Source organism: Pseudophryne corroboree, chromosome 7 (genome assembly GCF_028390025.1).
Source record: "Pseudophryne corroboree isolate aPseCor3 chromosome 7, aPseCor3.hap2, whole genome shotgun sequence".
Taxonomy (NCBI): domain Eukaryota; kingdom Metazoa; phylum Chordata; class Amphibia; order Anura; family Myobatrachidae; genus Pseudophryne; species Pseudophryne corroboree.
The window spans coordinates 344,195,662-344,211,073 of NC_086450.1; the positions used below are offsets into that span (position 1 = coordinate 344,195,662).

Genomic DNA, 15,412 nt, shown 5'->3' on the forward strand with positions numbered 1-15,412 from the left:
TCCCATCTAGGTTCTACTTCACTAGGCAAGCGATACCGAGAATGTACAGAGATGTCAGAAAAAAAAAAGTGTCCTCAGTGTCCTAAAAAATGCACTTGTACCCACTGTCCACTTAACCACAGACATGTGGAACAGCAGACAGAGAGGGGAAGGGGTGCAAAATCCCTAAATTTCCCCCCAGCACACCAAAAATGACTTGTAACCATACCTGAACCTATCTGGTAATAGAAATTGAGCTTCTCCGATATCAGCAGTCCTAACACTACATAATAGCAGTGCCCAAATTCAGAGAATTATAATATCGGAGAAGCCGTGAAGTGGCTCAGCAGCTAAACATGTGTTTGCAAACATGTGTGACTAATTCTCTGAATTTCTATTACCAGGTTCAGGTATGGTTACAGGTAATTTTTAGTGTGCTGGGGGGGAATATAGGGGTGGGGATTTGCACACCCCACCCTCTCTGTCTGTTGTTCGTCTGTGACCCCTCCCCCTTTCTAGCACCTGATATATAATTATCTCCAGGAAAGACCGAGCAACTGCCATTGTTTGTAGACCAGTGGAAGAGGGCAGACTAAGGACTATATGACTGACAGCCCACTGGGTAGATGTATTGTCTCCCGCAGCAACAGCAGCAGCAGCGGCACCAGTAGCAGCATCTCGCAAATACCAACTCGTTAATAGGCAGGCTATGTATCACAGCTTTCCGTAAGAGGTACACAGCTGACAACCTCTTACGGAAACTGAGGAACATCATCGCATAATGGCTTACCCCACGTAGACTCTCCTGGGGATTTGTGATATCGAACAACGCCTCCAATATTGTGCGTGCATTACATCTGGGCAAATTCCAGCATGTCCCATGTTTTACACATACAATTAATTTGGTGGTGCAGAATTTTTTGAAAAATGACAGGAGCGTGCAGGAGATGCTGTCAGTGGCTCAAAAAACTGCGGGCCACTTTCAACCTTCAGCTACCGCGTGCCGAAGACTGGGGCTCCAGCAAACACTCCTGAACCTGCCCAGCCATCACCTGAAGCAAGAGGTGGTAACGAGGTGGAATTGAACACTCTATATGCTTCAGAGGATGGAGGAGCATCAAAAGGCCATTCAAGCCTATACATCCACCTACGATATAGACAAATGCACCTGACTCAAGCGCAGTGGAGAATGATTTCTGTCTTGTGCAAGGTTCTCAAACCCTTCGAACTTGCCACACGTGAAGTCCGTTCAGACACTGCCAGCTTGAGTCAGGTCATTCCCCTCATCAGACTTTTGCAGAAGTAGCTGGAGAAATTTGAGGAGCGAAGACGGAGCAATTCCACTAAGTATGTGGAACTTGTGGATGGAGCCCTTCATTCGCTTTGCCAGGATTCAAGGGTGGTCAATCTGTTGAAATCAGAGCACTACATTTTGACCACCGTGCTCGATCCTAGGTTTAAAGCCTACGTTGTATCTCTCTTTCCAGCAGACACAAGTCTGCAGAGGTTCAAAGACCTGCTGGTGAGAAAATTGTTAACACAAGCAGAACGTGACCAGTCAACAGCTCCTCCTTCATTTTCTCCCGCAACTGGGGCTGTGAGGAAAAGGATAAGATTTCCTAGTCCACCCGCTGGCGGTGATGCAGTGCAGTCAGGAGCGAGTGCTGACATCTGGTCTGAAGGACTTGCCAACGATTACCGACATGTCTACTATCACTGCATATGATTCTTTCACCATTGAAAGAATGGTGGACGATTATATGATTGACAGCATCCAAGTAGGCATGCCAGACAGTCCGTATGTATACTGGCAGGAAAAAGAGAGGCAATTTGGATGCCCTTGCACAAACTGGCTTTATTTTTCCTAAGTTGCCCCCCCCCGCCCACCTCTAGTGTGTACTCCGAAAGAGTGTTTAGTGCAGCCGGTAACCTTGTCAGCGATCGGCATAGGAGGTTACTTCCACAAAATGTGGAGAAGATTATGTTCATCAAAATGAATTATAAATTCCTCCGGGAAGACCTTTACCAGCAATTGCCCCCAGAAAGTACACAGGTACCTGTGATGGTGGATTCCAGTGGGGACGGATTAATACTTTGAGGAGGAGGATGTACACAGTGAAAGGGGTGAGGAATCGGAGGATGAGGTCGACATCTTGCCTCTGTAGAGTCAGTTTGTGCATGGAGAGATTGATTGCTTCTTTTTTTGGTGGGGGCCCAAACAAACCAGTCATTTCAGCCACAGTCGTGTGGCAGAACCGGTTGCTGAAATGATTGGTTTGTTAAAGTGTGCATGTCCTGTTTATACAACATAAGGGTGGGTGGGAGGGCCCAAGGACAATTCCATCTTGCACCTCTTTTACTTCTTTGCATTATGTGCTCTTTGGGGCCTAGTTTTTAAAACTGCCACCCTGTCTGCCATTGCAGTGCCACTCCTAGATGGGCCAGGTGTTTAGGCCGCCCACTCGTGTCACTTAGCTTAGTCATCCAGCGACTTTGGTGCAACATTTTGGCCTAAAAACAATATTGTGAGGTGTGAGGGCCCAAGGACAATTCTATCTTGCACCTCTTTTTCTTCTTTGCATCATGTGCTGTTTGGGGACTAGTTTTTTTTTAAAGTGCCATCCTGTCCGACACTGCCGTACAACTCCAGGGGTACTGCCGTATATGTCCAGTCCAATGGTGGTGTCCTGTGCTGTATATTATTTACTCCATATAAAAGGGTTATATGAATCTATTCCTAAATTCTTAGAAAAATGGGACCGCTGGTGTAGCTGTAGGCTGGGCAGCCCGGAATTGTGCATGTAGACTATTCTATTTTACTGCATATGGTAGCAATGTTCAAAAAAGAGATTCAACACACACACTCATGAATGGATTCTTTTCAATATGTCTATTTCGTGATGGCAAATGTTGTTAAAGTTTGTATTTTTTGTATGTTTTAAAACACAATAAAAAAGATGATTTAAAAAAAAAAAAAAAAGTTATATACATTTATTATATTATCCAAATAATTTTTACAGGGCATGCCCTGTGTGGTGTAGGGGTACGCTCGCCTGTGCTGCATATTATAATAGCTCCAAATAAAAGGGTTATTATCCCAATTTATTTTACAGGCTTTGCCGTGTGTGTGGTTTAGGGGTACGCTCTCTTGTGCTACCAATATTGTGCGTGTATTACATCTGGGAATATTCCAGCACGTCCCATGTTGTTTGTGCCGCACACTTGTGTCGCTTAGCTTAGTCATACAGCTACCATATTGCACCTCTTTTTCTTCTTTTCATCATGTGCTCTTTGGGGGACTAGTTTTTTTTAAGTGTTATCCTGTCCGCCACTGCAGTGTCACTCCTAGATGGGCCAGGTGTTTGTGCCGCACACTTGTGTCGCTTAGCAATACAGCTACCTCATTGCACCTCTTTTTCTTCTTTGCATGATGTGCTCTTTGGGGCCTGGTTTTTGAATAGTGCCATCCTGTCTATGACACTGCAGTGCCACTCCTAGATGAGCCAGGTTTGTGCTGCACACTTGTGTCGCTTACCTTAGTCATACAGCCACCTCGGTGCAACCTTTTGGCCTAAAAACAATTTTGTGAGGTGTGTGGTGTTCAGAATAGAATGGAAATGAGTGTTATTGAGGTTAATAATACCGTAGGATCAAAATTACCCCCAAATTCTGTGATTTTAGCTGTTTTTATAAAAAATCACCAAGACCCAAAACACGGAAGGGTGGTTTTGGCAAAACCAATCCAGATCCAAAACACGAGCATGGAACCAGAACCAAAACACGAAAAGTGAAAAGTGATACTGTAGACAAATAACAAACCTGAGAGATTCCAGTCCCTCATTCAGGAAATCGGCACAACAATCAAGTCCTGGTGTCTGCAATAAGATCCTCTAGCTGAGCAGAGGAAGAAACGGTAACAGTCTACATCTTGTGTTGCAAGAAGGAAACCTCCTGAGAAGGGGTACCAGCAATATCATTAATAAGTAAGGTGGATTTGACTAAGGCAATTCCACATTTACTAGACTAACTGGTTGTTAACTTGTGAGGAGGATAACACTCACTGTGTGAATCCTATGGAAAGATATCCTCTGCCAGGGATGAAACCTTTGAGTCTGATGCATACTCTGATTGTAGGGGGGGAAGTTATGGATGGCCTATAGATGGCCGCTGTGTAAAAAATCCGTTGCAGAGAGTTGGAGACCTGCACAAGGCCCTGTGCAGACTGGGATTAGTCCTGCACTTAAGGCGGCTCCACTGGCGCCAGTTTGGAGGCTACCGGAGGAGGGACCAGCAGTAGGTTAAAATCAACAGGGGGATATGGAACAAGCCAATTATTTTTCTATTTCTAGCATGGCTTGGAACAGGGTGGAAACCCACACTGGCTATTACATGGGCCCTGCTGCATCCATCACAAAGCCTCCCATGATCCTTAGCTACACTAAAGATTTTGTTTCGGCAGTATCTACAGGTACTAGACGTCAACACAGAAGCACCCTTCTCCTGGGCATTCTTTGAGGCATTTTTCTTAGCAGACATATCTGCACGCCAAAAAATTAAATACACACACAGGACATGTAAAATGGACTGCAGAAAACCAGCAATCTGAAATAACACTGAAGAAATCTTAATGATAAAGTAGTGCAGTGTAAAACAAACGTCGTTAAACACTCATGACATTTCAAATAAGTTAAAATTATACTGCATACATCAAAATTGTGCTGTAATGCAGTGTAATATGGTTAATTGCATGTAAACCATTATACAATATCAAAATAAACAATTTTGCAGTAACATTGTGTAATACACTCAATTGAAGATAAAGTATTAGGCAATTCAAGCAAATAAGTGTACAGATACCTACACACTATTTGATTCATCTGCCAGTGGAAGGCCTTGATATCGGCAGCACACACTAAGTAATTTTTTTATTTGCCCAAAACATTCATGCATGCTACACAATAAAAAAGGCCCCTAAACCAATTATTAGCAAATCGCCACAATAACTGCAGAAAAAGGGCAGGTACATCCAATATCTGAGTACAAGGACAGTGTGGAAGCAGAGGACACCACTGTGCTCCATCGCCAGCACCACCCGGCCACACTCCTGCTCTGAAGGGAGAAACGCTGCTGTGTCTCAGCTCACCACAGTGCACGAAGCTGCGTACCTGCTGCCCCCTTACTCCAGCTACCACTGTGTGCTCTGGGTATGGTCTGAGGAGCAGTCTCCAGCTCAACCGCCACCATAGTAGGGTCATCGATAAGCAGCAACACCAGCTGTCTAAGCAAAAATTGCAGCTGCGAAAATCATGCCCATTTAATAAAACAATAAACACAGTGGCTGCAGCCAGGGGGTGGGGTATAGGGTGCCCAGACTCCTCCAGCCGCACTCATACCCATCGTTTTCCAGGGTCGATATAAACTGCAATGGAGTCATGACAGATTTGGTAACCACTTGCCTGGCACTGCCATATGTGATGTGACCGAAGCCAGAACAGATCTCCTCTGGCTTTCTGGATCTCCGCCAACATCACTTCCGGAATCGCACCCCAGAATACCATGTGGCCAGAAACGCAGTTCCTTTCTTAGCACATTTTGGATGATCTCTGCAGAGATCAGCTGCAGCAGGAGGGGGTATGACGACTCCCCTGCACATGCTCTGCTGCGCTCTACATTTGGGCGAGGGAAGGTGGGTTAATAAAACATGTTTCTATTGCCAATGGGGGGGGGGGATGAGCTATTTTATAATGGGGTCCTATGGACATGGACCCCATTTTTTTTTATTAAATATTTGACAATATCAAAATACTTTATCAACTTTAATAAGTAATAAAGAAAATTAAAATTTGAGCAGTTTTGTGAGGAAAAAAAATGTGGTTAAGGATAAATATACAACAAACTACAGGGACAGACAGGAAAAAACACACATACCTTAATACAATGTCCAAAGGAATAGATTTCAGAAGTTTTCCAAAAGATTGTCTGACACGTGTTCCACTTGACACAAGCTGTACACGGCACACATCGACACACCTGCAGCATAGTAACAAACTTGTATTTAAAAAGGACAAATTAGCTGAAAGACCCATTTATAATCTGCAGCATCATTAAATTAAAAGCTTTGTCAATATCATCCTGAAAGATTCTACCTACTATAGTTAATAGGATCAGTTGTCTCTATATGCTGGATATCCACATTGTGTTGAAGTAATTACAATTTGGAATGTAAGCTCTCACGAGTAGGGCCCTCTTCCCTCATGTGCTTATCCTTTTCTTACTTTAATAATCCTCAACTGCCCAAATCACGCAGTTTTTTGGCCACCTGGAACTTCTCTGTCATTTACTGGTGTAGTTATGCTTAGTTACCCTGTACTTGTCCTAAATTGTCTTCAACTGTAAGTCACTGTTTTCCTGTTTTGATTATGTGCATATGTACTCTGTAATTGGGCGCTGCGGAACCCTTGTGGCGCCATATAAATAAAGGATAATAATAATAAATAATAATAAGTTCTTTTGGATGGTCTCTATCACTTTGCACCGGATGAGGCAGACCAGCGCACAACCCTAGGAGGTCATCGAGCAACCTACCCTCAAGCACTTCGAAAATTCATTTTCAACTGAAGGATCATATTTCATGAATGAATAAGGTCAGTTTAAGAGTAAAGCAAAAGTTATAAGAAGCATTTTTTTCCTACATTTTCATGAGGTTGTCTATACAATTTGGTCTCCCATGGTATGGTGGAAGAGGGAAGCTTCACTAGAATTTAGGATTATGCCAAATATCTGCAAGATGACGCGCTGAAGCTGTAGTGCATAAGCTCTCCATCAGATGAAGGGACCCTATGTAGATCACGTTCTTCAGATGCTTTAATACAAACCGAGCGCCTTTGTCTACTGTGCAGGTATTCAGGGATCAATCTCTTACCATTTGGTCTTAGCCAGCGTCCCCACCATTGGACTATGTAGGGGACCCCAGATTAGTCTCTGTTTTCCAGGTAGATTTTCCTCAAACGAGACATTAAGGGGTATATGCAATTCACGGCGAATCGCGGCAAATTATCGCCGTTTTTAAATTCGACACAATTCGACAGGTGAATTCCGGCAGGTGGCTGCTGGAATTCACCATATTCAATGCAAAACGGATTTGACAGACCCGCGGGCGAAAATCGGCCGATTTGGCGGATTTTGCCGCGATTTTAAAAAACGGGGAAAAACGGGAAAAACCCGGGGGGAAAAATGGCGTGGGGTCCCCCCTCCAAAGCATAACCAGCCTCGGGCTCTTCGAGCTGGTCCTGGTTCTAAAAATGCGGGGAAAAAATTGACAGGGGATCCCCCGTATTTTTAAAACCAGCACCGGGCTCTGCGCCTGGTGCAAAAAATACGGGGGACAAAACGAGCAGGGGTCCCCCGTATTTTTCACACCAGCATCGGGCTCCACTAGCTGGACAGATAATGCCACAGCCGGGGGTCACTTTTATGCCGTGCCCTGCGGCCGTGGCATTAAATATCCAACTAGTCACCCCTGGCCGGGGTACCCTGGGGGAGTGGGGACCCCTACAATCAAGGGGTCCCCCACCCCCCCAGCCACCCAAGGGCCAGGGGTGAAGCCCGAGGCTGTCCCCCCCCATCCAATGGGCTGCGGATGGGGGGGCTGATAGCCTTTTGTGATAATAAAAATCAGGATTTTGGTACTTACCGGTAAATCCCTTTCTCCGATTCCACAGGGGCCACTGGAGTGTAGTTACAATGGGGAGATAGTAGGTGGTATTGGTAGCTGGCACTTTAAAAATTCTCACACTGTGGCTAGCTCCTCCCCTACTATCTCCCCTCCAAGCCAGTCTACGTTAAACTGTGCCCGAGGAGAGCTGTAATAAACAAACCGTAAGGTAGAGGAGGTTAGCGACGCCCTGTAAACCAGGCGAACACAAACTAAACCTGGAACAGAACCTGACAAAAACCAGGCTAGCCTGAACCCAACAAGCAGTCATATGGTGATCTGCAATAGTTAATCAAACAAAAATCAGGAGAAACAGCGCTGGGCGGGCGTCCAGTGGCCCCTGTGGAATCGGAGAAAGGGATTTATCGGTAAGTACCAAAATCCTGATTTCTCCTTCATCCACTAGGGGCCACTGGAGTGTAGTTACAATGGGGACGTCCCAGAGCTCCCAAAAAACGTGTGGGAAAGCGCTGAGAGTCCTGTAAAAACTGCTCGGCCAAACAGTGATGCAGAGGCCGTAAAAGTGTCAAACTTGTAGAATTTGACAAAACGAATGTCGGTTTGACCAAGTAGCCGCCCGACAAAATATTCATGGAGACCCCGCGGGCGGCTGCCCACGAAGGTCTTACAATGCGCGTAAAGCGCGCTGAAATGGAAAACGGAGGCTCCCTAGTAACCGCCAAGAAGACTGTCTGATGATCAGATGTATCCAACTGTCCAGCATATGCTGGGACCCCGGCTATTTAGTACGGGAGCATCGTCCAGAGCAAAGAAGAAAAAAACACTTCATCGAATAGCCTGAGACCTCTGTAGAGAGAGTTGACGAGCCCTGACAACATTCAGAGAGGATTGAAAACCACTAGTGTCAGATTTATATGAAAAATGGACATCCCCTCTGGAAGAAACGACCGCTGAGGCCGAAGCATAGCCAGGGTAGTTGCCAGTAGAGTACTCCCTGAACAAGAGGCCGAACTTACGGCCGCTAGGCTAATATCATTTGGAAGAAAAGCGAAAAAGGCAGAGACCTAAAATTCCGGTCAGTGTGGTTTGAAGCGCAGCGGAGCAAAAAAAACCTCCCAGAGAAACCAAAGATGAATGGTAACTGGAAGAAGGGGGAAAAACCCCTTTTATCTTCATTATGTCCCATAAAGTTTTCCCAAAGTGGCAAAAGCGAGAAGAGGTAACAGATTTCTGAAATCGGGGCCCAGTAGGCCTAACCGAACTAGGGAACTCCTCCCTTCTGAGGTCTCGTGAACAGTCACACGGGTAACCGAAACCAGTGTAAAATTGAACAAGGAGAAAAAAGGAGCCTGTTGAAGTAGACAGTCCAGTCGAGGTAGGAGCCAAGGCTCCTCTACTGACAACAGGCGTATCTGTATCTTCAAGTCATGCGTGGCCCAACCAGCGCCACCGAGAGGACTAGCACGCATAATCCCCTCCTGTGTTACTGAACATGAAGTAGAAATAGAAAAGGAGGCAGGATAGAATAACCAGAAAACTCCCCGGAGCCCTGAGGGCCTCCACGGCTACTGCCGTCCAAGAGTAATAAAGGGTTAAAGAGTCAGTCAGAACGCCCTGAGGTCGATCCGAAATCTCCGCCCACAGCGGACCAGCTGACAAAAACTCCGGGGCATGTTCCCTCACCCAGGAGTCTGACCTGGTGGCTTGATCTGGAAACAAGATTGTTGTCCCCCGCTCCGAGAGGAATGGAGGCGACCACTCATTGCGTCGCAACTTGACTGAAGAAATAGAGTCTCTGGTGCCGAGGAATGAAAAATCCTCTGACGGACCGTGTTGAGAAACGTCTATGCGGAGCATAAATTGGATCTGTGTCGAATCAGAAGCTCGTGGATCCTCCGGATATTCAGAAGCCACCTAATGTACAGAGTGGGATAGTAGCAGTAAATTGTCCCATTAGGGAACCAACGTCACCCACTGCCCTTGAAAAAGAGTTATTCTGTTATCTTCCTAAACTCTGTGGGAGCGGAAGAGAGAAGAGTAAAGGACTTACAGTGAAAATGAGAATCCTGTTAAGGGGGAATCTGAGAAAAGCCTGTCCAACGGAAATCAGTAAACAGGCATCTCTGAAGACAAGGGACACGTAAAACTCCCTTTCTTGTTTAAACTAGCAATCACAGACTAAAAGGATTGTAAGGCCAGAATAGGCCTGTCCGAGCCACTTGGCTTCGGAACGTGAAAAGAAAACAAAGGCCTGAGAACTGTCCTAATTCAAATGATATGTGAAAAACAGGGATCAACACCCTTTGCGGTTAGAAACCTATGGAGCGCAGCCTGCAGTATGACTCTCGTCATCGTAAATCAGCCGACCCATGCCGAGGGACTCCTGAGACGGTTGTAACCGCCCAAGCCTTCTCCCATCGACCTGCGCCTACCCTGGGACCCTGCAGGTGGTAGAAAAGTCTGTGTAATGGGTGTATAGGATGACATAAAATCAGACTGGACCGAGGATGTTGAACCTCTGCTTCAGCCTTTTTACCCTGAGAACCCCTGGGGACGAAGATATCACCCGTGTGGAGTCAAAAGCCTGAAAGGGCACGGAAAAATCTAAAGGGAAGACCAGTAAAGGTCTGTCTTGGAGCTGGGGCAGTAGTAGGAGAAATCAAAGTGGACCTACCTCCATTGGTTCAAGAAATCCTGCAGAAAGTTCCTTCCCCAGAACCATCTGCCCCGTAGGATTTCATGTTTACTTGTCACTGTCGCAGCCCCAGAGGTCGTCGGGTTAAGACAGCCCAAGCGAAGATGCAGGGTCCGAGTCTGTAGACATGGAGACCTCCAAGGAACATAAAGCAGAATCGTGATTCTGACCTGTATCAAAGTATCAATTGATCCTGATGCGAAGCATCCTGTAACCTAGAGGACAATTGTTCCCCAACCTACCTGCTCCGGACACGGTAGAACCATGCTGCCGCATATGTCGATGGATCCCTGAGCAAGGTTGCCTCAGGAAAACGGCGGCTTGATGGACCGGCGATACACCGAGGTGTATACCCTAGAGAGGTTCTGATACCATCTCCTGCCATCTGCGGGGAAAAGATAGGAAAACAAACCTTGTTTGATACCTGATATTGTGTATTCGAGTGTCTGTCGGCCGCCTACCGGAGCCCTCATCCGAAACTGAACCAGTCGCTGTCATTTTCGTCAATGGCGTGGAACCCTGATGGACTTGACGTGTCCTCCTCCTTTACCTGCAGTATCAGATGAACTGCTGTATTATGTACCTGTATATTCTGAGACACTGGTTCAGATCCACAGAAAACAGACATCAGTAATGCATGGAATGTTAGCAAAGTTTCTTTTTGGAAAGGTGTGTTTGGTCCCGCTGTGATTTGATCCTGTGACCTTGGAAACCAAAGTCCAAGGGCTTACCTGATGAGCTATTGTCTGGTTAATAGTTACATTACCTGCATCATTGATCAAACAGGGGTGTGCAGGTGCGTGGAGGGCGAAGCAGATGGCTCCGCCGCATACTTCACACCTCAGAGGGAATTCTTCGACTATCCCAGGAGAGACAAACGAAAGGAGAAAAGGTGGGTTAAATAAACAGAGCCCTACGTAAGGTCTGCACTATAATGTGTAGTGACCGATACGATTAAAATAAACTTTCTGGAGCAGCGGAGACCTGAACCAGTAACGCTGCGCTGTGGGACAGGAGTCTTAGCCCTAGGCTATAGGAGTTCTCCTTAAAGTTTTGTTTGGATTCAAACCCCTGTTCAGATACCCGCTACTAGCGTACTGAGCCGCAGCGCTATCTGTCTGATGCCTTACACGCATTCCACAATTACAAATAGCATTAGTAACTAGTGACACCAAGGAATAATAAAGGGAAGGCAACACCCCGCCCTGTATTTAGTGCACCGCTAATTAAGGTGCACCAGATGTTTCTCGGAGGTTCCGCTGGCTTTTCAAAATGGTGACCAGCCTGTGAGAAAAATGGGGGAAAATGTTATGTGCAAGATGTTATTAGAAAACATTGCGGAGGTTTTGTTTTATCCCCTATATCTGGTATTTTATGGATATATCTATATACATACCTACACGCACTTAAATATATATATCTATATATATACATGCACAAACATAACTATATATGTATATATACACACACACCGTAGGTAAATAAATACTGCACAGTAGATTCTTTTAATTATTATTGAGCTGAGTCCCAGCTACTGTAATAGAGCAGGTTCCCTGATTTGCAAGTAGGGAAATGCTGGGTAGAGGACTCTACTGCAGGAGGAATGTATCTATATTTCAGCAGCCTGAAGTATCGAAAAGTTACAAATCCCAGAGACAGGGTCTGTTGCCTAGCGACGGGGAGACCTGGGAGCCCGCTGAGTAAAGCGGGTTATCTGTTAATATACCTGGGACTTTATTTGTATTTGTCTCTGAGTATGCAAGATTAGCCCACTGGGCTATAGGAGACACTGCAAATATGAAGCCAGGTCTGTGCAGGGAGGAAATGGCCGCCAGAGTGAAACTCCTCTGGGCTATGCGATAAAATCTATATAGTGGATAACTGGATTAGTGCTGAGCCACTCTGACTATATCACATTCTCCCCAGCACCATGTGCATTAAACTCACATAAATGCCTATTACACTATAACAGTGGCCGGGGAGCGGAGAATGCTGAGCCCGCTGTACAGAGCGGGAGTTAGCTCCGCCCCCCGGCTATGGCGCCTTATTGCAAAACTAAGCGGGAAGCGAGCTGTACCCTCCGCTGGGCCTGCGAGTCACCGCCGGGGAGCGCTGAGCCCGCTATACAGCGCTAGTAGAGCCCTGTATCTGCTAGCCGCCGCCGGGGAGTGTTGCGCTGAGCCCGCTCTACAGAGCGGGACTTAGCTCCGCCCCCTCCGTACAAGGCGCCAAATTTAAACATTGCTTTGCGCTCGAGCGGGATCCCTGTGCCGGCTCTGTGAGTCGCGCTGAGTGGGGATGCGGGGAGCTGGGGGAGCGGAGGGTTATCAGAATGACACACACCCGTTTTTCAGTCAGGGTTGTATAAACACATACTCAGCCTCCCCCAATCATCCTGTCTGTTTCTCCATAAGGAGGACAGGTAAGGATACAATAAAGTACATTACAGCCCCAGAGAGCCCTTCTGGAGTGGGTTGTACAACAATAAACAGTGCATTGCTCTAAAAACATACATAGCCACCACAAATAAAGTACACTTCACTCACCACTGTGTTCTTGGTGGATCGGCCCCGACACACGCCGCACGCAGCGGCGTCCGGCCGGAATCTTCTGTGGTGGAGTGGTCCCGACACACGCCGCACGCAGCGGTGTCCGACCATTTTTGATACTCACCGCTGCCATGCTGCCGGAATCTTCTGCTGGATGGAGTGGCCGCGACACGCGCCGCACGCAGCGGTGTCCGCCAACTCAGGAGAGCTCAGTGTCTCCCTCAGCCGGGGCCCATCCCTAGCCGCACGCAGCTGCGATGGGACCCCGCCGGCAGCTCCCACGGTGCAGACTGGCAGTGGCAGAGCTGCCAGTCTGTGAGTGTGTGTAAGAAAAATAAAATAATAAAGAAAAAAGAAGAAAATTCTTCAGCTAAACCCAAGTGAACCAGCTACCTCGGGCACTTAACTAAGACTGGCTTGGAGGGGAGATAGTAGGGGAGGAGCTAGCCACAGTGTGAGAATTTTTAAAGTGCCAGCTACCAATACCACCTACTATCTCCCCATTGTAACTACACTCCAGTGGCCCCTAGTGGATGAAGGAGAAAGATATTGTTTTTTCCAGTAGTACTACAAGTCCCAGCAAGCCTCCCCCGCAAGCTGGTACTTGGAGAACCACAAGTACCAGCATGCGGGAGAAAAACGGGCCCGCTGGTACCTGTAGTACTACTGGGAAAAAAATACCCAAATAAAAACAGTACACAGACACCTTGATAGTAAAACTTTATTACACACTACCGACACACACATACTTACCTATGTTGACACGCCGACTGCCACGGTCTCCGACTATCCGAGGGTACCTGTGAAAAAATTATACTCACCTTCCAGCGTCCAGAGGTACATCCACGTCCAGATATAAATCCACGTACTTGTTAAAAAAACAAACCGAACACCCGCTCCATACCGGACTAAAAGGGGTCCCATGCTTTCACATCAGACCCCTTTCTCCCGAATGCCGGGACATCACGTGACTCCTGTCACTGAAGTCCCTTCAGCCAATCAGGAAGCGCTACTTCCGTGGCGCTCACCTGATTGGCTGTGCGCTGTCTGTGCTGTGACAGCGCATCGCAAAGCCGCTCCATTAGTTTCAATGGTGGGAACTTAGCGGCTAGCGGTGGGGTTACCCGCGGTCAGCCGCTGACCGGCGGGTGACCTCACCGCTAGCCGCTAAGTTCCCACCATTGAATAAAATGGACGGGGCTGTGCGATGCGCTGTCTGAGTTCAGACAGCGCACAGCCAATCAGGTGAGCGCAACGAAGTTGCGCTTCCTGATTGGCTTTAGAGACCTTTGTGTGACAGCTGTCACTGACAGGTCTCATTCGTGGAAAGGGGTCTCATGTGTCAGCATGGGACCCCTTTCAGTCCGGTGGCCCGTGTGTTCGTTTTCTTTTTTTGCCAAGTACGTGGATGTATCTCTGGACCATGGCTGAGGTGAGTATATTGATCTTTTATTTTCAGGTATCCGTGGATTCTACATGGAGAAGAGGACCGATGTCGGCGTGTGAACATAGGTAAGTATGTGTGTGTCGACGTATGAAATAAAGTTTTACTGTCACGGTGTGTGTGTCCTGTTTTTATTTGGGTATTTTTTTCCCAGTAGTACTACAGGTACCAGCGGGCCCGTTTTTCTCCCGCATGCTGGTACTTGTGGTTCTCCAAGTACCAGCTTGCGGGGCAGGCTTGCTGGGACTTGTAGTACTGCTGGAAAAAACAATATTCTTTTCATTATCACAAAAGGCTATCAGCCCCCCCATCCGCAGCCCATTGGATGGGGGGGGACAGCCTCGGGCTTCACCCCTGGCCCTTGGGTGGCTGGGGGGGGGGGACCCCTTGATTGAAGGGGTCCCCACTCCCCCAGGGTACCCCGGCCAGGGGTGACTAGTTGGATATTTAATGCCACGGCCGCAGGGCACGGCATAAAAGTGACCCCCGGCTGTGGCATTATCTGTCCAGCTAGTGGAGCCCGATGCTGGTGTGAAAAATATGGGGGACCCCTGCTCGTTTTGTCCCCCGTATTTTTTGCACCAGCACCAGGCGCAGAGCCCGGTGCTGGTTTTAAAAATACGGGGGATCCCATGTCAATTTTTCCCCCGCATTTTTAGAACCAGGACCAGCTCGAAGAGCCCGAGGCTGGTTATGCTTTGGAGGGGGGACCCCACGCCATTTTTTTAAAGGATTTTACCGTTCCAGCAATAAAAAAAAAAATAAAAAAAAATATTTAAAAAAAATAAGAATTTACTTACCGATAATTCTATTTCTCGTAGTCCGTAGTGGATGCTGGGGACTCCGTAAGGACCATGGGGATTAGCGGCTCCGCAGGAGACAGGGCACAAAAGTAAAAGCTTTAGGATCAGGTGGTGTGCACTGGCTCCTCCCCCCATGACCCTCCTCCAAGCCTCAGTTAGGATACTGTGCCCGGACGAGCGTACACAATAAGGAAGGATTTTGAATCCCAGGTAAGACTCATACCAGCCACACCAATCACACTGTACAACCTGTGATCTGAACCCAGT

At 47.2% G+C, this 15,412-nt stretch overlaps 1 protein-coding gene across 2 annotated transcripts in view; it reads right to left on the reverse strand.

The window, feature by feature from the left end:
* The window catches only part of SMG1 (SMG1 nonsense mediated mRNA decay associated PI3K related kinase), a 408,649-nt gene that overhangs the window by 220,828 nt on the left and 172,409 nt on the right, over positions 1-15,412 (reverse strand). For both annotated transcript variants that reach the window (XM_063934392.1, XM_063934391.1), the window contains exon 18: positions 5,908-6,009. In XM_063934392.1, coding sequence (XP_063790462.1) covers positions 5,908-6,009 — 102 coding nt within the window. The remainder of the gene's footprint in view (positions 1-5,907; positions 6,010-15,412) is intronic.